We start from the raw sequence: 24,359 nt of genomic DNA, 5'->3' as shown, positions 1-24,359 counted from the left end.
CATAATGATACACGAAAGTTCTAAGGTGCCTCCTGCACAGAACCATTGCTTTCAGTGCTGACTTTCTCTCTCTGGGCCCAGGCCAGCTGCCGTAAGGAAATGCCCAGGAGATATAGAGCCTATTTGCTCCAAAAGCTGCAACTCCATCCTATCTTTTTCCCGCTTAGTTGAAATGCAGATTTGATATTAACACCACATTGAAAGGATCATGTGAAATCTGATCGAAGTAAATGAACCAAACATAATACAGTTATGTTTCAGGACACAAAGACACACAGAAATGTTGACATTCACTTTGTTATGACTCAAAAAAAAAAAAAAATGAAATTCACATAGGCAGGAGGCTAAATGCAGTTGTTATGCCTGGGGTATGTACCATCTAAGGAAAAAACGATTTTGAGGTTTTAAGGAAGACAAGAGCTCATCCCGGCAATGGCTTCATCTCCCTGCTCCTGAGGCTGAAAACTCATCTTAGACAGGTTGCATCAGGTAGAGCCCCCACCTACCTGAAAGGCGACTCTTGAGCTTGATTTTATTGCTGCCCTGTTTGGGACTTTCCAAGTTCCCCTTGGATTCCTCAGCACCGCACACATCTTGGGGTTCATCTGTCCCAGGCATCTGAAATGCAGAAAGCACAGAGCTGATGGGAGAGCCCAGCCCTGCGATGACTTATGTTGTCCCCCTCCACAATGTTATCTCAAGGCTCAAGGAGCAGCAATACAGGTGTTACGTGAGAAGAAGGATCACGGGATCAAAGCACAGCTCTTCAGATAAGCTGCATTCACAACGCCTTGCATTGGCCAGTTCCTCCTCAGCACGCGTCTCACTGCCCAGCATGGAACCAGGGCCCTCAGTCCTCCTCAGCACATGTCTCACCGCCCAGCATGGAACCAGGGCCCCCAGGGCCACTTCGTCTTCCATCCTACAGCTGAGGACACTTGTTGGCCAGTTACCCAGGTGGTCTCCCAGTGGTCAACTACAAAGCTACAATGCAAGCCCAGGTCTTTTGACCTGTGGGCCAGTGCTTTTTCCCACAATGCAAGTTGCAACAAATATTAAACCAGAAATTCAAACCCAGTTCTAAGGTTTCTAAAATACAGTAAAAATTTGATTTTGTGGCAGGTATACATCTTAGTCAACCAAATGTTCTGTGTGCTACGCTCCTGAGTATTGATCAGACGGCTCCTGGAATCAAGCCCAGCCCAGGCACCCTGGAGGCGTCGACATGAGGTCAGCCCACACATCTGGAAGTTGTGTGACCCCAGGAGGTGATGCACAAAGTCTGATCCCAAGGCTCACTGGGTCCTCCATCCTAGAGAAACCCAACATGCTAAAAACAAAACAAAACCCCTATTTACTAGAGAAAGAAATGAGATGCATGTACTTGAGAGTGTTTATAAAAAATTGGGGGGTAAATTTACATGTACAAGACTTTTGAGATATATCAAACAATAAACCTTCCCATTTGAAATTTTATTTTCCTTTGAGGTTCTAGAGGAAAACAGTCTATTAAAATAGGTAATATTCTCACTAAGGAAGATATACATACTTAAAAAGGCATATAAGATATCAAGTAAAGAAAGGCTGATGAGGCCGGGCGCCGTGGCTCATGCCCGGAGGCAGAGGTGGGTGGATCACGAGGTCAGGAGATCGAGACCATCCTGGCTAACACAGTGAAACCCTGTCTCTACTAAAAATACAAAAAATTAGCCAGGCGTGAAATTAGCCAGGCATGGTGGCAGGTGCCTGTAGTCCCAGCTACTCGAGAAGCTGAGGCAGGAGAACTGATTGAACTCGTGAGGCGGAGGTTGCAGTGAGCCGAGATCATGCCACTGCACTCCAGCCTGGGCGACAGAGCGAGACTCTGTCTCAAAACAAACAAACAAACAAAACAAAACAAAACAAAAAACAAAGGTTGATGATGAAAAGATTCCTGGCTTGTCTTAAAGATGCCATTCAGCCTGACAGTTGTCTGGAGTTCATGACTATGAAGTTAAACTCAACTGACAGGAATCTTCCTCCCAGTTGGGGTTGGGAGAAATCAACCTGGTCCTACTTAAAGTGCTTTTTGTATGTATTCAAAAGCTTCTTGATTTGCATTTTCTCTTACCAGTTATCAAAAGGTGATGTAATTATAGCATCACTTCTCACCCTCAAATTAACAGGTAATGAAAATTATATGTTGTATATTAAATTCAGTATATTGCTGGGTACAGTGGCGGGTGCCTGTAGTCGCAGCTATTCAGGAGGTTGAGGCAGGAGGATCACTTGAGCCCAGGAGGTCAAGATCAGCAGCCTGGGCTACATAGCAAGACCCTTTCTTTCTCTTAAAAAAAACTTCACCTGAGGTCAGGAGTTCAAGACCAGCCTAGCCAACATGGTGAAACCCTGTCTTTACTAAAAATAAAAAAACTAGCTGGGCATGGTAGCACACACCTGTAATCCCAGCTACTTGGGAGGCTAAGGCTGGAGAATCACTTGAACCTGGGAGGCGGAGGTTGCAGTGAGCCAAGATCACGCCGCTGCACTCCATCCTAGGCGACAGAGCTAGACTCCATCTCAAAAAAGAAAAAAAAATTCAATATATAAAAAGGTATAAAGTAAGCAGTTAGAGTAATTACGTAGGTAATCTCTTTTAAGAAGTAATTGTTTATATACAAATTCTGTATATAATATGTAAAGTTTGGAAGATTCCCTCTTCCTCCTCAAGTTCAAGTATCCTTCTGGGTTAGAAAGAGGAATAAAAAGGTCTGAGAATGAGGCAATGTAGGCAAAATTGAGAAAGGGGCATTGAGAAAACAAATTAATTCTGACATATAAAACAAAGGTAATAAATCTGTTGCGTTCATATTACCTTCTCAGGAACTGGCAGGTGTCCAGGTTTAAATTGTTAAGAAAAAGCAGGAACAGAATCTTGAGGGTGATTTTAGAGATTCCCTGGAGGGATGTGTTTCCCAACCCCAAATCCTGACATCAATATGTACACAGAGAAGAAAGAGCCATCTCTGAGGCATCCTGAGCTCTGGGTCACATACAAATGGAAGAACCCAGAGAAAAGCCTTACAGACTCCCCTTTGCTTGATTTAAAAACTTTATGCAAAGAACCTGTCTTCACGTTCTTTCCATACTATCTCCAGACTGTGAACAGCAATTACCAGAGAGTAAGTTAAATTCCTGGTTCCAGCTGGGCGCGATGGCTCACGCCTGTAATCCCAGTACTTTGGGAAGCGGAGACGGGTGGATCACTTGAGACCAGGAGTTCAAGACCAGCCCGACCAACATGGTGAAACCCCATTTCTACTAAGAATACAAAAATTAGCTGTGCATGGTGGCACGTGCCTGTAGTCCCAGCTACTCTGAAGGCTGAGGCACAAGAATCGCTTGAGCCTGGGAGGCAGAGGTTCCAGCGAGCTGAGATTGCGCCACTGCACTCCAGCCTGGGTGACAGAGTGAGACTGTGTGTCAAAAAAAAAAAAAAAAAATTCCTGGTTCATTCTGATAATACCACCTGACCCAGGCTATCGACCTTCAGAGTAAGGGATTCCCTGGCTTGTAAGACATTACCGCCTTTGGTGCCTACTAAATGGGTACCTTATTACACAGTGGCCAAGGTCCCAAACGTTGGAAAGTCTGTCTGAGATGCTCACGCCAAGCGAGGAAAACCATGCCAGCCTATTGTTTCTGGACTTAGGAAGTTTTCTCCATCTGTCTTCTCCTTTATTTTCCCAACACAGCCCCAGGTTTTCATAGGATCAGAGATATTTTGGAGATGATACAAGCACTTATGAGCACCTGAGAAGGAAAGGAGCCTGCCTGAAAGGTTTCTGGTCATGACAGACAGATTCAGTTTCTACGATCTACAAAATGCCAGTAGGTTTTTTATGCCAAAGAAATCTTATGCTAAAGATGGTATATGTGAGCCAGACGTGGTGGTTCACACCTGTAATCCCAGCACTCTGGAAGGCCGAGGTGGGTAGATGTCTTGAGGCCAGGAGTTCGAGACCAGCCTGGCCAACATGGCGAAACCCCATCTCTACTAAAATACAAAAATTAGCCGGGTGTGGTGGTGAGTGCCTGTAGTCCAAGCTACTTGGGAGGCTGAGGAAGGAGAACTGCTTGAACCCAGGAGGCAGAGGTTGCAGTGAGCCGAGATCGCGCCACTGCATTCCAGCCTGGGCAAAAGAGCGAGACTCTGTCTCAAAAAAAAAAAAAAAAAAAAAAAAGAGACAGATGGTGTATGTGGCTACCTAATGCCTGTAGCTAGAACCAGTAAGAATGGACCTAGAGATATCTCTCAAAGAGTTGCAAGCAGAGAGCTCTTGCTGTTGAGCAAGGAAGGAGTGACATCTTATTTCAGAACCCACTGAAAGGGTTAGCAGTGGGGAATGAATTTAAATGGAACTGTTTCCTCTTATAACAAAAAACTGTTTTTTCGTTGAGTTTGTTGTGATATTAGACAACTTGTAACTCACTGAACAGGAAGTGGGTTGCTTAGATACATTCATTCCAGATTATGTCAGGAAGTAGCAATATAAAATGCAATTTTGATTACACTTTGACTATTGTCTGAAAATGTCCACACTCTAAGAGAGTCCCTTTTCTGTGTGTGGTTTTGTTCCCAATGCACAGAGCAAACTGTTCTGGAAATGATGTCATTTTAGCTGTTCTGAAACGAAATTTGCAAAATGTTCTTCTGGAAGGCCTTCAGTTCAGCGAAACAGTTGATAAAATCTATTATTCATGAGCAGTTTCTAATTCATGTGTTACAAAACAATGCCATTATTGCTTCTTGGCCTCTTGACTAACATCAAATGTAGTACAAAACAATCCCATTATATTAATGGAGTCTCATAGAATTTGCCAATTTCCATGGTAGAGCCTTCCTGTTTGCATCATTTTCCACACCTGTAACATACACAGCACTCAATGAAGAAGCATCTTTAGCATCTGATTTTGTAGAGAGGTAGTGGGGCAGAGTGGTTGAGAATCCGGCCAGCTACCTGGGCACAAATCCTGATTATACTATTTTACTGCAATTTAGGCACATCAGTCAATCTCTTTGAACATCAATGTCCTCATCTGAAAAATGGGCCTGCATTTGGGAATTAAATAACATAGGTTTCTGACTAAAGGTGGCAGATTTCTCCTGATTTCCCTTTGAAACCACCCTAACATGACAGGGAAAATATTTTTTTAGGAAAAGACAGACATAATTCACAAGGATAAAGAAAACAGAAGACAAAAGCAACAAATTCTGGAAACCAGCAAGCTGACGACCACGTGGCAGTGGATCTGACTTGAGAAAGCTGAATCCTAAGTGTGGATTGGAGAAGGCTGAACGTTCACACAGAGAACTCCCCCAAAGCTCAGGCGTTTCCAAAAGAGGACCTCTGGAAGTGGCATGAAGGCGGAAGCAGTGGCCCAAGGAACGACCGAGAGAGTGAAAGTCACGGACGTGGCCACTGATTTACACAGGTCTGATTCTGAGGCAGATTCTCAGGGGCTGAGAATGGCCTAGGGAAACTCTGAGGTGCATCAGAATCAACAGGAAATCTAACAAAGAACACGGAGACCAGGCTCATGGAAGGGGAACAGGGCCTGGGCCTCTGTAATTCACCACTGCTCTGGGCCAACGGAACCAGCCTCCAGTGGAACGGGACACGGAACTAAGCTGCGACTTCCCAGTTCCTCCTGCTCTCCCCCACATTTACTTCAGAAATGACGCAGAGAAGAAATGAAAGCTTCTCAGCTGCACCTGAGTAGCCCACCAGCCAACAAATAAGGGTGACTGTCATGTTGCTCCCTATTCAGAGTATACATATTTTAATCAGCAATTTATGGAAACTCGTTCTGCTCAATGTATAAACTATAAGCACACGAGGTGTATGCAGAGTATAATGCAATGTACATGTGCCGTAGGCAGCAGCGTGGATTGTACCTGTAACATATTGATCATTGATATCCAAGGCAGTTTTTTCATTATGTGAAATAGGAACAATCGTATTTATGTTTAAAGAGTTAAAATTACCTTGCAATTGTCTTATAGGGTTATCATGAGGGTTAAAAAGAAATTCACTGTAGAGTACCTAATGTGTATCATAAGAATATAGGTAAGGTTTAGTTGAAATTAAAGAAATAAATAAAAAGGCCCAAGCTTTCTCCCCCCAGGTCTCAGGGTGCCTCCAGATTTGATGATTACATAGACTGTAGCTCTAGACTGCAGAGATATACATTTCAATTTCATACCTATGGAAAGTGGCAGATTTCATTAAAGAATAAAGAAAAACCAATGGAATTTCAAAGACATGCCATCTTCTTTGAAGATGGGGAAGAAAAGCCCTTTAATAAAATTACTGCAAAACTCACAGCTAAGAAGCCATTTTTAAAGGCATGTGCCTGAAATGCTCAGTTTTTAGAAATCAGGTTTGCGCACAAGAACAAGGAGGATTTGAAAGCATGCTCTGGTCCTCTGATCAGAATAGGAGCAGTGGAAAAGAGAAAATAAAGAAATACATGATGACTAACTGGAGAAAAAGGGATACTTCCTTAAAAGAGGAGATCTTAGACAACAGACTCCAGAGTCTGATGAGTAACTGGGATTGTGAAGTCCGAGTACAGTGATGTATGGAAAAGACTCTTGACAGTTCCTATCTTAAAGAGTCTGTCACAAAAGTAGGGAGATGCTATGTTATTCCTAAATTAGTGGGGGTGACTGGGACCTGAAGAAAGCTACCTAAGAGAGTCAAAACCACAGGGAAGAGAGTGGAATTCCAGGCCCAGAAAACATGAGAGAAATGATTTTAAGACTGCAGAGGAAGAGCTTTAGAAGGATGATTTGGGATAGCTCTCCCAAGAGAGATCAGCATATGTGGACAGACTTAAAGGCAAAACTGCAAGGAAGACCGAGAAGAATGAAAAAAATCCTCAGTAAATTCTAAAGGAACACAGTTATCGGTCATTTCTCTGATGAAAGTTGGCTGAAAAATCCATGAAATGAGGGAGTCTAAAGGGAGTAAATATGAGAAATACCAAGGGGGTGGGGCCTGGAGGGAGGAGAACAGGCCAGAACTTGATGCTGGTCTGATAGGAGAACATTTCCTAGGTGGAATTAGCTAACGCAGAGCCAGTGGGTGGTCAGCATGCATTTGAACAATGGATATTTCACTAAATAGAAGAGTCATTGATTGATTTCATCTCTTTCACAGTGATGGACCCCGTATGATATTATCTAGATTAGTATGTTAGGAAAAAAGGTCTGAGTCAGAAAGCAAAGAAACAGTAGAAATACTTTTAAAAAAGCGCCCAAATTCAGCACGCAAGCCTATAAAGAAGAAATGGAACTAATTTAAGCAGCAGGTAAAAAGGAAACTCAAGTGAGTTTTCCCCAAAGGGGAAGGATATGAATCACTACAGACGTATCCAATTACTGCCCCAAAATATGTAGGAGAAAGCAATGCCACGTGATCCCTGGGACACTCAAAACCTGAGAAAAAAACTAATCCCAAGGAACAGGAGGCAGAGGTATTAGCCCTTACTAGCTCATTAGAGGCACAAGCTCTAGAATCATCAACAGAAGGTCTGGATCATGAATCTGTGGAGGGTGTTTTTCCAGCTGAACAAACGTGGAAGGAGAGATGAAGCTTTCTTCAGTCTAAGCACTTCCATGCCAAGAGGCAGTGGAAATGGAAAATGTGGCCCAGGACTGACTGAACATTCCTGCTTTTAAGAAGGTAGAGCTCCACCAGAGGCACCATCCACACCCAATGCAGCACGCCATGAAGCCCTTTACTTTTATGTCAAAGTGAAAATGCCAGTCAAGAAGCTACTGAATACACACAGAAAGCACTTGAAGTAGGACCGGGTTGATTTCCCTCCAACTCCAGTTGGGAGGAAGATTCCCGCCAATTGGGTTTAAGTTCACAGTTGTGAACTCCAGACAACTGTCAGACTGACTGGCATCTTTAAGAGAAGCCAAGAGTCTTTTCCTCATCAACCTGCCTTTACCTGATATTACCTAGTCTCTCTGGTCTGCCCTATTGGGAGACAATCCTCCCTGAGTCTCCTGCATTTCTGCATGGCTTGCAAACAGAGACAGAGGCTGTTGTTACATGGAATCATCTGTCTTTCCAGGGATGTTTGTAGAGTGAACAGCCTTGAAAGTTAGGTGGTGTCTCAGGAGGAAGGGACAGGTTCCTTCCTCTGGTGCAAAGGTTGGTCAGGTCTGCTTCTAGCCCGTCATAAAAGACTGAGGTTGCCTATGTTGAGGGATCCTCCGCTGTGATGCAAATCCACTGCATGTGCACACCCCCGAGCCTGTGTCACCGCCACAGGACTTGCGGGGGGAAGGGGAAATGATGTGAACATAAAGCCCTAAATAAACTGGGATTAAATCCTAAAAACTGGGATTAGGGAAGCTAAAATCTAGTTGCTGTGCCATGAGTAATAAAAAGTCATTTGTCTCTGACTCAGGAATCTCAAGTCTCCTGCCAGCATCCACAAAACTATAGTGGAAAAGCTATTTTTTTTTTGGTTTTTACAGTTCTCGATACCACCTTTGGCAAATTTAAATAAGGTCCCAAGAACAAAATCTTGCCTAGGACAACTGTCTAGGGACTGGGGTTTGGCTCATTTTTCTAAATGTCAAGGGCGTGGGGACAATGTTTTGATACTATTGAGGGTCCACTTACTTTTTTTTATTTGCATATCACTAAAAAGTGAAGCACATGAGAGACTTGCTGTTGAATGAATTCAGTCTTCCTGGAGCTGGAAAAAACTGTATTTATTCCTGTGGAAAACAGCCCAGGCTGCAGATGCTGAAAAACACAATCTTTTTCCAGCATCCAGCACCAAGGATCTCCTTAACTAAGAACGAGCAAAATAATGTCTGGGCGCGGTGACTCACGCCTGTAATCCCAGCACTTTCGGAGGCCAAGGCGGGCGGATCACTTGAGGTCAGGAGTTCCAGACCAGCCTGGCCAACCTGGTGAAACCCCGTCTCTATTAAAAATACAAAAATTAGCTGGGTTGTGGTGGCACATGTCTATAATCCCAGCTACTTGGGAGGCTGAGGCAGGAGAATTCCTTGAATCTGGGAGGCAGAGGTTGCAGTGAGCCAAGGTTGTGCCACTGCACTCCAGCCTGGGCAACAAGAGCAAGACTCTGTCTCAAAAAAAAAAAAAAAAAAAAAAAATAGAAGGAGCAAAATAAGAAATAGGAGAGATCAAAGGAGGCCATTAAGGGCCTTGGTTTTTTTAAACACAGAAAGTCAAGGAAATTTAAGTTGAGATGTTAATTACTTTAGATTTTAACATCTTTGGATTATGACTTACAAGGGCATTTAATTTATTTGAACATTATTATGTTGACATTTTATATCATTGCAGAACCTCTGAAAAGTTGCACTAGACAATGCGGCTAGAAATAATTTTGGATGAGAAATACCACGGGGACTGAGCTTTAGTTTCTGGCAAATTTCGTCTTCTAGGGGTGGGGGGCAAACCATCATTGCCCATGAGACAGGCCTCTTGGGTCCAAGCTAAAAGTCTAGTCCTTAGAAATATCCTGTAACTGTTTCAAAGCATTTGTGAGCTCTCCTGGAACACACTGTGACTAATAGCATGTCGCAATCCTGAGTATCCTCTGTCTTTCTCAGCTAGCTCTTGCAGCCTTACAAACAAACCATGCAAAGCGTGGCTTTTATCTCCAGCCGTTTCCTTTGTGCAAGCATGCCTAGTCCCAAAGAAAACTTCAGGACTGGTTGCACCCAGTTCTCACCATGTTTTTATGGTTCCCAAGACTTGAAAAAAAAAAGAAAAAATCTGCAGATGTGACAGAAGACATCTAAGCTCCAAATCCCCAGGAAGCTCTGTTGGCTCATTCCCCTGGTCAGTATCCATAGGACAGTGGAACGTGGTGATTTCCCTTTCAGGCTTCAGTCACACTAAGATTATTTTTAGGTTGCCAAAGGAAGCTCATTTTCCAAGTCTCTGGGGCAGATGTTTGAATGACCGAAGGAAAACCAGATGGTCATCAGAGAGGCCCGGGCTGGGAATGAATAATCATTCAGAAAATGGGAATCAGGACAACAATAAATCAGCACAAAGTAGCAAGAAGCCTGCAAGTTACACGTAGAAATTAAAACAGGAATCTACTGCTACATTCAACCCACTGCTTTCCAATCAAGAGAGTAACTCAGAACTAAAGAGGAAAACAGTAACACCAAAAAGTCACACTCGTCAACCCTGGGCGTGCTCTGGTACACGCAGGGCATGTGTGCATAGATCAGAGGTTGTCAGATGCAGCTGGGAGTTGGGGGAGCTGCAGCTGATGCCCACTGCGACGCTCAGGCTGTGGCTCTGCAAATGAATTAATACTGCCCTTGTTCTAGCTAAGCCCATTTCCAGTTTCCTCCCATTCATCATCCCCAAACAATTTGAATGGGCTTAACACACATTGAGTGATTATTTTTATGCGTTGAAATTTAAAGAGATTTCTTGGTTCCTTAGAAAGTTGAGGTAATCACCTTTAAGGGCACAGGAATGTAATCAGTCATTAGCTCGTAACTGACCCTCTTGCAGTGGGTTTGTACATGTCACGTTCCCAAGAGAGGACAGTGTCCTCTAGTAACTCTCAGCTCTTTGAAAATAACAGGGGGGCCAGGCATGGTGGCTCATGCCTGTAATTCCAGCACTTTGGGAGGCCGAGGCGGGTAAAGCACCTGAGGTCAGGAGTTCAAGACCAGCCTGGCCAACATGGTGAAACTCCGTCTCTACTAAAAATACAAAAAATCAGCCGGGCGTAGTGGCACACACCTGTAATCCCAGCTACTCAGGAGGCTAAGGCAGGAGAATTGCTTGAGCCCGGGAGGCAGAGACTGCTGTGAGCCGAGATCGTGCCACTGCACTCCAGCCTGGGCAACAGAGCGAGACTCTGTCTCAAAACAAAAACAAAAACAAAAACAAAAAACAAAAAACAAAAACAAAAAAAGAAAACAACAGGGGATGTGGATGTCAAGGAGGAGAATGCATGTGTTCATCCTTAGTACAGATTTCAAATTGAGGTAAGGTAATAACAGGCATTCTCTGGGAAGTGGAACTCTCTCACTCTTGCCATGGTCCCATGACCTAGTGGGTGAGAAAACTATTGGGTCTGGAGCTATTCTTTGGATTTGGGGGCTGGCTACTCAAGGTAGACCCTTGGGTCATTTCTCAGCAGGGTTTGCTACCAGGTTCATTGCATTGGACATATTTCTGGAAGTAGGACTATGATATGCTTTAAACACCAGAATGACAAAATCAGGTGGGGGTGTGTGTGTGTGCATGCACACGCATACACATGCATGCAGGAAAATCTCAAGACATGTAAAAGGTAGAGGTGGGAAGGCTATTAAAAAAAGAAAGGGCATGTAAAGGAGTCCTAAGAAGTAAATAGGGCTGGGCACAGTCGCTCACACCCGTCATCTCAGCACTTTGGGAGGCTGAGGCGGGCGGATTGCTTTGAGCCCAGGAGTTCAAGACCAGCCTGGGCAACAAGACGAGACCCCCATGTCTACAAAAAATACAAAACCTAGCTGGGTGTGGTGGCACATGCCTGCAGTCTCAGCTACTCGGGAGGCTGAGGTGGAAGAATAGCTTGAGCCCGGAAGATGGAGGTTGTAGTGAGCCAAGATCGTGCCACTGCATTCTAGGCTGGGTGACAGAGCCAGACATTGTTACCCAAAAAAAAAAAAAAAAATAGTAGTAAACAGGACAATTAGCAGGAAAGGAAGCAAGAGGTGAATTGTCAGAAGGGGCCCTGATACAGCAGCGGAGTCAAATCCAATTCAGCAGCAACAGTAAACACACCAGGCTCTTTTTTAGACAAACCTGTTAGAAAATGTGTCATATTCTTATATGGATTATTATAACAGAAAAAGATTGTTTAACTGGGCATGCCATTTAGGCAGGTTTTAGATGAAAAGTAAGACATCGTGGGCTGGGCATGGTGGCTCACGCCTGCAATCCCAGCACTTTGCGAGACTGAGGCAGGTGGATCACTTGAGGTCAGGGGTCGAGACCAGCCTGGGCAACATAGTGAAATCTTGTGTCTACTAAAAACACAAAAATTAGCTGGGCATTGTGGAGGGCACCTGTAATCCCAGCTACTAGGGAGGCTGAGGCAAGAGAATCACTTGAAACGGGAGGTGGAGGTTGCAGTGAGCCGAGATCATGCCACTGCCCTCTGGCCTGGGTGACAAGAGTGAGACTGTTTCAAAAAAAAAAAAAAAAAAAAAAAAAAGCATCATGGTTACATTTGGGCTCACTAGTTGTTATTGTTTTTTGTTTTTGTTTTTTTTTTTTTGCGACGGAGTTTCACTCTTGTTGTCCAGGCTGGAGTGCAATGGCGCAATCTTGGCTCACCACAACCTCCGCCTCCCGGGTTCAAGTGATTGTCCTGCCTCAGCCTCCCGTGTAGCTGGGATTACAGGCATGTGCCACCACGCCTGGCTAATTTTGTATTTTTAGTAGAGACAGGGTTTCTCCATGTTGGTCAGGCTGGTCTTGAACTCCTGACCTCATGTGATCTGCCCTCCTCAGCCTCCCAAAGTGCTGGGATTACAGATGTGAGCCACTGCACCCGGCCAGGGCTCACTGTTAAGTTCCAGGCCTTAACAGTGAGCCCTTCCCCAGAAGGCCTTCCGCTGCCTTCCCCAGATCAACATGAGCTCCTTGCTGCTTCTTTCCTTCCTTCTTTTTCCTTCCTTTCTTTCTAGGAATAGTGTTGAGTTCATGGGCTTTGCTGACATATATTTCTAAGGGCAGGCGCTTCTTTAAGATAATCTGTTGGGAAAGCTGAGATGCTGGTGAGCCCACAGGAAGGAGCAAAAAGAGAGGCTGTTCCAGGCTCACAAATGATCGCCTACAGCAGGGCTCAGCAAACATGCCTGGGGGCCAAATGTGGCCCAGCACTTGTTTTTGTCAAGTTTTACTGGAACACAGTCACGCCCATTTATTTATTGTTTATGGCTGCTTTCAAAATACAAAGGCAGAGGTGAGCAGTTGAAACAAAGACTGTTTGGCTAGCAAAGCCTGAAATGCTTATTATCTGGCCCTTCAGTTGTAACTCCTCATCTACAACAGTGCCCCCATCCATGGGGCATATGTGCCAAACCCCACGTTTCTTTCTTTTCTTTTTTTGAGATGAAGTCTTGCTCTGTCGCCTAGGCTGGAGTTCAATAGCACAATCTTGGCTCACTGCAACTTCCACCTCCTGGATTCATGCGATTCGCCTGCCTCAGCCTCCTGAGTAGCTGGGATAACAGGAGTGCACCACCACACCCAGCTAATTTTTGTATTTTTAGTAGAGACAAGGTTTCGCCATGTTGGCCATATTGGTCTCAAACTCCTGACCTCAGGTAATCTGCCCGCCTTGGCCTCCCAAAATACTGGGATTACAGGGATGAGCCACCACGCCCGGCCCCGTTAATTGGAACATGTTTCTGTTCACGTCTTCCACCCACAAATCTAATGCCTTTTCCATCTTAGCTAAGCGCTTATGCACTGTGGCTGTAACTTTTGCGGCTTGAGGGGTGATGGCAAAACTAGCACAAAATTCTTTTTCCTTCTTCACAGTTTCAAGGATAGAAGATTCATTCTTACCATAGATCTTGCAACCTCAGCATATGACTTTTCCTTCCTTCCTCAAGAAGCTTTCCACCGAAAGGAAGCCGTGTATGGCTTCTCTTTGGCATATCTGCATTGCCAGCATCACTGCTTGCACTATGGGGCAATCATGAAGTAGAATACAACTGCTTGATCACAAGAACCGTGATACCACAACAGATGACCTGATCATGGAGCTGGCTACGTAGTGACTAACGGGCAGGTAGTGTAGATGGTGTAGATAAACTGGATGAAGGGGTGATTCACGTCCCAGGCGGGACAGAGCAGGACAGCGTGAGATTTCACCACTCGTCAGAATGGCACACAATTTAAAACTTATGAATTGTTTGTTTCTGGAGTTATATTTTCTGATACAGGTTTACTGTGGGTAAATGAAACTGCAGGAAGCAAAACTCTGGATAAGGGGGGCTACTGTCTAGGAATAGTTCATACTCTAGCCCTACCCATCTCCCCACTGCCATCTGTACCCAGAGTCATTATGAAGACTTGAGAATTTTCAGAAAATATGACTTAGTAAGTGGAAGGGAAGGAAGTGACAGAGAGAGACATCTTAGGGAAGAAGCTAGCACGGTATTTCCTCTAAAAGCAACCTTGTCATCCAGGATTCTGTATAATTTTATCTTAAATTTCATTTTTAAATGATACAGATAAACTCTTTAAGAAGGATTCTCTGTTTAAAATGTACATACTTTGCTAAGTGTCCCAGAATCACTTGCCACTGTTTAAATAGGTTTTAAGTCAGATTGCTTTCCTAACAAACACACTGCTTGGAAAAATGGAAAAGGTTGGTTTGTGTTTTGGTCTTTTGGGTTGGTGGTGGTGGTGTAATGAGAGAACGTGGCTTGGAGAAGGAGGAGGGAGAAGCTGTCAGGGAGGGGAGATGGTGGGGACCTCAGCGGAGAGTTCAGACCAGGATGAAAGCTCTGGGCTCCAGGGTCCTGTAAAGACAGCCGGCATCAAGTGAGCAGGAGGGGATGACACAAGGGTTCAAAGGCAAATAGAAACCCATTCAAAATATTGCATAGGGCCAGCCCTGCCTTCAGGAAAAAAAGGGAAGGAAACTTTTCATCCTCTCCCTCCTTGCCAAGGGGCCCTTGCTCCCAGAAGCCAGCACCCCAACTGGCGGGTGACCTCCCACTGCCTGTCACTCACACAGCTTCCCGCCTCTCCATCCTCATGAGCATCACTCCTGCAGCACAGGCTCTGGTTACCTCTCAATGGGGCTAGGTACAGCAAAGGCCTCCAAATCCATCTCTTCACCTCCATCCTGCCTTTCTTCAATCCCACTCCTCGTCTGCCCCACTGCTTGAGTAATCTTAAAAACTCTGACCCTGTCATTCAACTGAAAACCCATCAGTGAGTCACTTTCCTTGTAAAAGAAGTCAAAATTCTATAGTCTGAAACTAGAAGCATGGACTGAACATTTTGCTTAATAGACTTTGTGGCTCTCTGGACAGACTTCAAAATTTCCTATTTGAGGACCACTGTATATGTTATTTTTCTTTTCCAGAATGTCATCAGTTTCTGCAGGTGTTCCTGTGGAAGTCCTATGGAATAGTCAAATGCCACCCATCCATTGAACCCCTGCTGATCCCCGGAAGGAATCAGATCTCTTCTCTAGGTCAGTATTGCACATGGCTCCTTGAGGATTCATTATACTGAAAAGGGGAATATGAAAAGCACAGAAATGGCCGGGTGCGGGGGCTCATACCTATAATCCCAGCACTTTGGGAGGCCGAGGCAGGCAGATTGCCTGAGCTCAGGAGTTCGAGATCAGCCTGGGCAACACGGTGAAACCCCATCTCTACTAAAATACAAAAAAAAAAAAAAAAAATTAGCTGGGTATGGCGGTGTTTGCCTGTAGTCCCAGCTACTTGGGAGGCTAATGCAGGAGAATTGCTTGAACCCGGGAGGTAGAGGTTGCAGTGAGCAGAGATCATGCTACTGCACTCCAGCCTGGGCAACAGTGAGACTCCATCTCCCCACTCAAAAAAAAAAAAAAAAAAAAACGAAAAAAGAAAAAGACAAGTACAGAAATAATCATAATTCATTATGGAATATAAAAAATGCCAAGAGAGAAGAAACAAGACTGAGTCTGCCATCTCTGTATCCCCAAAGCACCCAGCACAGTGCTGAATGTGGACGGAGATGTCAGGCTGGCCGTCATCCAGCATTGATTCATACAATGCCTTGGTTGTGGGCACCTGCAGGGTCGTGTTATGAACTACTGCGGTTGTATCTGGTATCAGCAGGAAGAGTGCTAGGAAGAATTCCAGATGTCTGCCCCAGGAGCTAAAGAGGAGGCGTAAGTGGGTGACACAAAGGCCACCTTTTTGCTACTCATAGCTTAAAAGATAATTGCACAGATATTTACTAAGTAGATATATTTGTTTCAAGGGGAAATAAATTTGAATATCCAAACAAAACCTTTACCAACAAATTTTGGAAAACACCTGCCCATTAACAAACCAGGAGCTGACTTTCTGACTGTAAGTGCTAAAATGTGAGAAACAGGTAAAACTGGCAATCAGAGAAAGGAGAGATGACTGAAGGCTTGGAGGAGTTAGACAGTCTCTGTCAGGAGGCCAGATGTGGTGGCTCATGCCTATAATCCCAGCACTTTAGGGGGCTGAGGCAGGTGGATCACTTGAGGTCAGGAGTTCAAGACCAGCCTGGCCAACATGGTGAAACCCCATCTCTACTAAATAATACAAAAATTACCCAGGCATGGTGGCAGGTGCCTGTAATCCCAGCTACTTGGGAGGCTGAGGCACGAAAATTGCTTGAAATCAGGAGGCTGAGACATGAGAATCGCTTAAACCCGGGAGGCAGAGGTTGCAGTGAGCCGAGATCATGCCACAGCACTCCAGCCTGGGTGACAGAGAGAGACTTTGCCTCAAAAACAACAACAATTAAAAAAAAAAAAAAAACCATCAAGGCAAGCAAACAGTAACAGTAGGGAGTGGGGTGAGGAGTTTGTCCTAAATCGCTCCATTTCTTTGTGAAATTTCTGCCCTGGATTCCACAGGGGAACTTCTGACCTCTTGTATTTTGCTTTATTTCTCAGGCTGTGTGCTACCATGTTGCATAAGATGTGGCTAAAAAGAGGAAAATGTAAAAAAAAAAAAAAAAAAATTCCAAATCTTCCAATGCACATGAAGTCTTTAAGTAAGGTGGGTTTTTTTCCCCCTCGGCACCCAATGCCCATTTATCTAACTCATCTATGCACCGTCAAAGATCATTTTGTTGGCCAGGTGCAGTGGCTCACTCCTGTAATCCCAGCACTTTGGGAGGCCGAGGTGGGCAGATCACTTGAGGTTAGGAGTTCAAGACCAGCCTGGCCAACATGGTGAAACACTGTTTCTACTAAAAATACAAAAAATTAGCCAGGCATGGTGCCGTGTACCTATAGTCCTAGCTACTTGGGAGGCTGAGGCAGGACAATCGCTTGAACCTGGGAGGTGGAGGTTGCAGTGAGCCAAGATCGTGCCACTGCACCCCAGCCTGGCTGACAGTGAGAGACTGTCTCAAAAAAAAAAAAAAAAAAAAAAGATCATTTTGTCATTTGCCTATAATCCAGCACAATAACTGAAACTGAAACTAAGTGAGGATCTCCTGTTCCTCTTAAGAGTAAGATTCTGACAGTGCAGCAACATTATCTACATTAGTCTCAGAAGACACATCTCAAGGATTTTTGTTACCTTAAAGGCTCAGCGAAGCTCATAAACAGAGTTATCCTGAGATACATTGTGCAAAAATGAGCCACATTACCCTGTTCCCACCTTGTGTGGTTATTGCCATGATTTTGTCTATGGCAGAAGAAATTTCTATTTCAGTTTCATTTCTCAACAGCTGTCTTCCTTGAGTCTTAATATATTCTATTTTGGCTGGGCATGGTGGCTCACGCCTGTAATCCCCAGCACTTTGGGAGATCAAGGCAGGCGGATCACAAGGTCAGGAGTTTGAGACCAGCTTGGTCAACATGGTGAAACCTTGTCTCCACTAAAAATACAAAAATTAGCCAGGCATGGAGGTGGAGGTTGCAGTGAGCTGAGATTGTGCCACTGTACTCCAGTCTGGGCGACAGAGGATGACTCTGTCTCAAAAAAAAAAATTTAATTAAAAAAAAAAAAAAAATATATATATATATATATTCTACTTTACATTTCAACTTGTGGACCACAGACATAAACCCCTTAAGGACACATAAACTGAAATTAACTAAATAGGAGTGGTACAAATAAGATGAAAATTTGGAACGGGGGTGAGAAGGCATCTTGGAACACTAATGAAATGCACAAAGACAGGAAGCAACTTACCTCCCGTGAGAAAGTCATTAGATGACTTCTACATATTACGTTCATAAAAGAAATTAACTTGAGGGCCAAGAAACCTTATTATATGCTCCAATGATTCATATTTTATTTTCAATGAAATCTGAAAGAATTTTTCCAATCCAAAGAACGATAATAAAGTTGATTGCATACTAAGGAAATTTTTTTAACTGTATTTCCTAATGCTCCATGTTATGATGTCAGTCTTTCTAGGCTGAGAAGCCATCAAGCACTCCTAACGTAGACATAAAACAAAACAATCTAAAACATGGTAAGACCTACATAAGTTCTAATATTTTCCTCCTACACCCCAAGAGATCATCTGGCTTCTCCTCTGGGTGTGCCTATTCTATTATAGAGACCACTGCTCTTTGAGGATCCATGTGAAATACAATATTTGCTTTTCTGGCTGGGAAACGTGGCTCACGCCTGCAATGCCGGTACTTTGGGAGGCTGAGACGGGAGGATTGCTTGAGCCCAGGAGTTTGAGACCAGCCTAGAAAACATAGGCAGACCCTGTCTCTACAAAATATACAAAGAAATTAGCTGGGCATGGTGGCATGCAACTGTAATCCTAGCTACTCAGGAGGCTGAGGTGGGAGGATCTCTCGAACCCAGCAAGTCAAGGCTGCAGTGAGCCATAATTGTGCCATTGCACTCCAGACTGGGCAATAGAGTGAGACCCTGTCTCAAAAAAAAGAAGCTTTTCTATGCAAATGACATGAGCTGTTTACCTGGAGAACTGCAAACTCCTTAGATAAAAATGCAGCAAGTCCAGGTAGCCAGTTGGAACAGGACCCTGAGAGTGTGCCACGGGATTCAAACTTCAGCAGTTTTCCAGGCAATTCATCTCGGCCAAGTAATTATTCTTATCTCCTTTCTTCCTCCACCCACTTAAATAATCACTTCATTTTCTTAAATATAAAACCAAACCAAACAAAAACCACCCCCAAATGTAAATCTTATTTTCTCAGACCAGCAATCACTGCAGTCTTGTCTTTCCTATCTTGCTCTGGCAATCCGACATAAGGCATTGAGTTTCAAGCAAACTTTTATACGTCCTGTGCCAGCTGAAGTGTTGCTTAAGGAACATCTAAGTGAACTGAGACCTACTTGGGAAGTCCTGGGCTGAGGTGGGGGAGAGAGATAAGTTCAGTTTGGGGCAGTGGGGAGAAAATGCACAACTCAGGGAACTGTGGATCGGCATGTGTGGCCGCCTGCTGCGGGTTGGTGCTGAGAATGAGGCAGTTTCTGCATCAGCGGCTCTGGTCTATATAACAGGAACTGGTGTCTGGGAAGGCAATGAGAACAATGACGGGCAAGCCAGTCTGTGCTCATGAGGATCCGGAGCAGGCTGGGGGATCTGTGCTTCTAAGTTTCCCACGAGCGCCACAAACACCTTGGCCTCACTCCCTCTGTCCCTGAACTGCAGAAAATAGGGAGACAGTTGGGGGCCTAAAACCTCCCCTTGTCTCAACGCCGTGCACACAGAGGTCCCTGGGCATCGCCCAGCCCCTAGCTGGGAGACTCTTAGAAGCCTTGCCACTTTCACTTTTTATAATCTCGCTGAGCATCAGAATCACCAGAAACACAGACTCCAGGGCCCCACTCCACTCAGACCTGCCAAGGAGGCCTCTCCAGAGCGCACGTGAACCGGATGCAGGAGTGTGGAAGCTCCCTGCGCCCATTCATGCTTTTGCATAAACAGTGATCCTTCTGCATTTCGGTAAAGTCTGTGAACTCTTAGCACTGCATTCATCTCTTTGTCCTGGCTCTTTTTTTCCCCTCACAGCTGCCTTGAGCTATAATGTGACTTTTCCAGGGGAACAAGTTTGCTATCAGCCGAGCCCTGCGAGCCCTGCGGTCTTCCCTCTCATTGTAGGTCTCCAGCTTATAAAATGCGAGGTTGGGACCAGTTACTCCCGAAGGTTCCCTGCAGTTCTGACACTTTATGGTTGTTTACCACAACCCACATCTCTGACACTCACAGTTCTGGGCTCTTTGCCCTGGTGCCTTTTTGGTCTTTTCACTTATATCCCACTTATTTCTTCACCAACTCCCCCTGGGATGTTTAATCCTTTGTTTTTGCTGCTGATTCATTAAAAACCAAGTCCTAAATTCCCTCTAGCTGCTTGCAGGTTTCTAACCTTAACCAAACAAAAAGGAAGAAATTTACTTATCTGTTAATGAGATGCTACCACAAATATCCTATTTTAAGGGAAGGGATACTGTGTTCTCCCAATGTTATACTTCAAAAAATGATGTCCAAATCACTGATATTCTTATCCCAGACAGAAGTTCCCAGAAGGGAGTAGCAGAGAGACTTTCTCTCATTTGGGGACAGAAACAAATGTCCACTATGTGCCAAGGCCATTTTAAACTATTTTTTTCTTTTTTTGAGACAGGGTCTGGCTCTGTCACCCAGACTGGAGTGCAGTGGCACCCATCTCGGCTCACTGCCACGTCTGCCTCCGGGGTTCAAGCGATTCTTGTGCCTCAGTCTCCCTCATAGATGGGATTACAGGCGTGAGCCACCACACCTGGCTAATTTTTTTGTATTTTTAGTAGAGATGGGGTTTTGCCATATTGGCCAGGCTGATCTCGAACTCCTGACCTCAAGTGATCCGCCTGCCTAGGCCTTCCAAAGTGCTGGGGTTACAGGTGTGAGCCACTGTGCCCGGCCCAGGCCATTTTAAATTCATGGTATGCTGGGGAAGACGGTGGAAGGCGACCAAAGCTTTATGACGAGAGGTATGCAGGGGGCACTGCGGGATGGTGAGAGGGTACATCAACCATCCCCCCATCTGCACATCTGTCCAACCATCCATCTATCTCCATACACACACAGTGACAGTGAGGACCTGGGAGACGCAAGTGAGCAAACCTGACAGGGGCCCTGCCCCCGTGGAGCCTCCACTCATGGAGGATGACATTAAATGAGCTGTCACTTGAATAACAATGTCACTACAATCTGAGTTAAGGGCCAGGGAAGACAACATAGGGCACACTGCGTGCTGGGGGCCCAGGCAGGTAGGATGTATGGCTCTGGGAAGACTTCCTGGAAGAGGTGAATCCTGAAGTTACATAAATAGCAAGTGGAAGTCCAAAGAGAAGGGCAGACTGTTCTTGAGCCGGGGCAGAGTTGAGGAATCCATAAGCAGAGGCTGCTGCGATTGCCCTGGGCTCAGAGAGACTGTGAGGCTCAGCCCACACTGCCCATAGAAGCAGCCTAAGTGGTAACCCTCTATCCTCAAGGCCTCAGGGGAAGAATATGCGCTCCCCTTAGATGCAGAGCTCCATGCTGGTGTCTCTCAGCATTAACAGTTCTACTCTGAAGATCTGCCTTCCAGTCAGACTCTGTGTCTTTCTGTTTTAATGCTAATCACAGGTTTACACCCTTGGTGTTCATTGTTCTTTGTATTAGACTCTAAGTTCAATTTGCCAGAAAAAAGCAGGTCAACCCCGAAACAAGAGAGAGTTTCCCATCTAGGACACCATGAATCAACCAAAAATGATACATTCAGATGCTGTAACAGAAGTCCTTACTGCCGGGACACATTTGGAAACGTTTAGAGCGGACATTTGATCAATTATTCAGTCCAAATAAAACACAAGAGGTCCTCTCCTTTCTTTCCACAGGCCTCATGTCTACACTCGAGGGTACTGGCTTTCAGGTTCCCATAACCCTGGCAGTTCCACCAACAAAGAATCAAACACCCATATCAGACTCACAGAATCGGAAGGTCCTGCTTTGCTCTTCTTTCCTTGTAAGAAACAGGTCCTTTATTCCTTCTAAAACCTGAATCGCCCAAAACTCCTCCAAGATTTTTCCAAACTTGTGATTTCAAAAATGTTAGAACTGATTCACTTGATGGCAAAGGAAGCCAGATACGGGTCTCCTGACTGATGTGCTAAACAAACTCTTCCGAGGTGAGCTTTACAATTGCAGATTTGGCAAAGACAACCATTACTTCCATTTTTTTTTTTCTTTGTTAAAAATATAAAAAGGGAGACAGGATCCAATCACTTAATAAGTATCACCCATTTCACACCCTATTATACTGAAACTCTTCCTCTTCATTTTAAAATTTCTCTCTCAGAAGGCTAGAAAATAGATTTTTCTCATGAAAAATCTCTTCTTTTTCAAAGAAATTATTTACACTTGAGAAAGGACACATACTTTTTTTGAATAGCCAATAATCACAATGCATGTGCCACTCATTTTATTGGAGATCTTAAACATTTAAGTGACATGCCAGATTCTCACTTAAAATATTGTCATTGCACGGCCAGGCGAGGTGGCTCACTTCTAATCCCAGCTATCTGGGAGGCCGAGGTGGGAGGATCGCTTGAGGCCAGGAGTTTGAAACCAGGTTGGGCAACATAGCAACACCCCATCCCTACAAAAAAAGTACTTAAAAAATTAGCAGGACGTGGTGGCGTGCACCTGTACTCCCAGCTACTCAGGAGGCTGAGGTGGGAGGATTGCTTGAGCCCAGGAGTTTGAGGTTACAGTGAGCTATGATCGCACCACTGCACTTCAGCCTGGGTACCGCCAGAGCAAGACCCTGTCTCTAGAAAAAAAGAAATTGTCAGGCCAGGTGCGGTGGCTACCGACTGTAATCCCAGCACTTTGGGAAGCTGAGGCGGGCAGATCACCTGAAGTCAGGAGTTCAAGACCAGCCTGGCCAACATGGTGAAACCCTATCTCTACTAAAAATACAAAAATTAGCTGGGTGTGGTGGCGGATGCCTGTAGTCCCAGCTACTCAGGAGGCTGAGGCAGGAGAATTGCTTGAACCCAGGAGGCGGAGGCTGCAGTGAGCCGAGATTATGCCACTGCACTCCAGCCTGGTGACAGAGTGAGACTCCATCTCAAAAGAAAAAGAAAAAAAGAAACTGTCATTGCAGAGCAGAAAATGAAGAGAGATTCGGGGAAGAACGGCCAATCAGGTAGAACAGGGCCATGGGTGGTATGGCGGAAGGGCTAGACTTTGATATTTCTGAGACCAAATTGGCAGTCTTTAATCTTGGATGTGGTGGTGGTGACAGTGGGGGTGAGTCGTGGCAGACGGCTAGCCCTGTCACTGAAGCCAGACCCCACTGAGATGACTGACAATTATGCAAATGATTGTGGGGTTTCACCATCCTGTTCCCATTCTCTTTTTCACCGGCTTCTACTCCTTAAACTTGATATTCACCATATGGTTTTATTCTAAGCATGGATGGCGCTTTCTGAGAGGGAAATCTCATTGCTTTTTATTGTAGCCATTAAAAATAAATCATAAGGGGACACATGGCAGATCCTCATCAGCATTTGTATTACATTTCCTCAGCTTAAGCGGTCGGAGCACACCACGACATACAGGTGCAAAAATAGTCCATGTCTGGCTAGAATTTGGCGGCAGGTTTAATCATCATCGTCTGTGAAATAAAAGGCTTTTTGTAACTCAGTTGATTAAAACAGTACCACATTTCTTTAAGTGGTCCTTTCATTTTTAAAAATGCTGAAACAAAGAATCATGGATTGTGAACATGTAACTAAAAAAGAAAGAACATTTTTTTCAGTAGTTCAGCACCTTTATAAGGCATAGCAGGGCCGACCCTGGTAGACTGTGAAGCCTGGAAAACGTCCTCTCCCGGCTGCCCACACTTCCTGCCCCCTGCAGGGCTCTGTCTCAGGCCTGGTTCCCCTGGGCTGAAACGAGAGCTCAAGAGATGGCTGAGAAATGATGGGTGTTGAGGCTTTGGTGATGGCCAGGCATGAAGCCCCGTTCCACCTCATCCGTGAATGCCTTGTGATGGGGGTGGAGCAGAAGGGGAGGGAGGTGGAGGTGGTGTCCTGTCTGGTGCACAAGAGAAGGAGAATTGTCAAAGTAGGATCAGTGCTGGTTTCTCCACAGAAGATAATGGGCTTAGGATCAGTGTATTAAGAGCTTCTGGTGGCATGACAGAGAAACCCAGAAATAGAGCCAGGACAACAGGTACAATGGTAGCGAAATACTGCCGAGAGGCTTAGCTTCCCCTTAAAGGCAACACAAAGCTTCCCAAATCCAGTGAGTTATGACAAAATGCATTGAAATTCCCTTGAAAAAACTACAGTAATAAACTCATAAAACAATGTGTGATTAATTGGTAAACTTTTCTAAAGATAATGTTTTTGGTGATGGTGGGAACTGGCCTATCCTACAAGTGTAAATTACTATAATCTCTCCAGAAAAAAACCTTTGACTAAGCAATTTTACTGCTATAAGCCATGTAAGGAAACGTCAAAAAAAAAAAAAAAAAAGATAACACAGAGAGATATAGGAGCAAAGATGTTCTATACGAAATTACATTTAAAAAAATTTGAATATAAAATGTGA

At 44.7% G+C, this 24,359-nt stretch overlaps 1 protein-coding gene across 7 annotated transcripts in view; it reads right to left on the bottom strand.

Annotated features, from left to right (window-relative positions):
• The window catches only part of PDZD2 (PDZ domain containing 2), a 468,182-nt gene that overhangs the window by 68,932 nt on the left and 374,891 nt on the right, over window positions 1–24,359 (bottom strand). For all 7 annotated transcript variants that reach the window (XM_054488616.1, XM_054488615.1, XM_063664695.1 and 4 more), the window contains one exon: window positions 507–618. In XM_054488616.1, the coding sequence (XP_054344591.1) occupies window positions 507–618 (112 nt within the window). The remainder of the gene's footprint in view (window positions 1–506; window positions 619–24,359) is intronic.

Source organism: Pongo pygmaeus, chromosome 4 (genome assembly GCF_028885625.2).
Source record: "Pongo pygmaeus isolate AG05252 chromosome 4, NHGRI_mPonPyg2-v2.0_pri, whole genome shotgun sequence".
NCBI lineage: Eukaryota > Metazoa > Chordata > Mammalia > Primates > Hominidae > Pongo > Pongo pygmaeus.
Note: the sequence above shows the minus strand (reverse complement) of the source record. Positions and strands in the feature narration are given on the sequence as shown.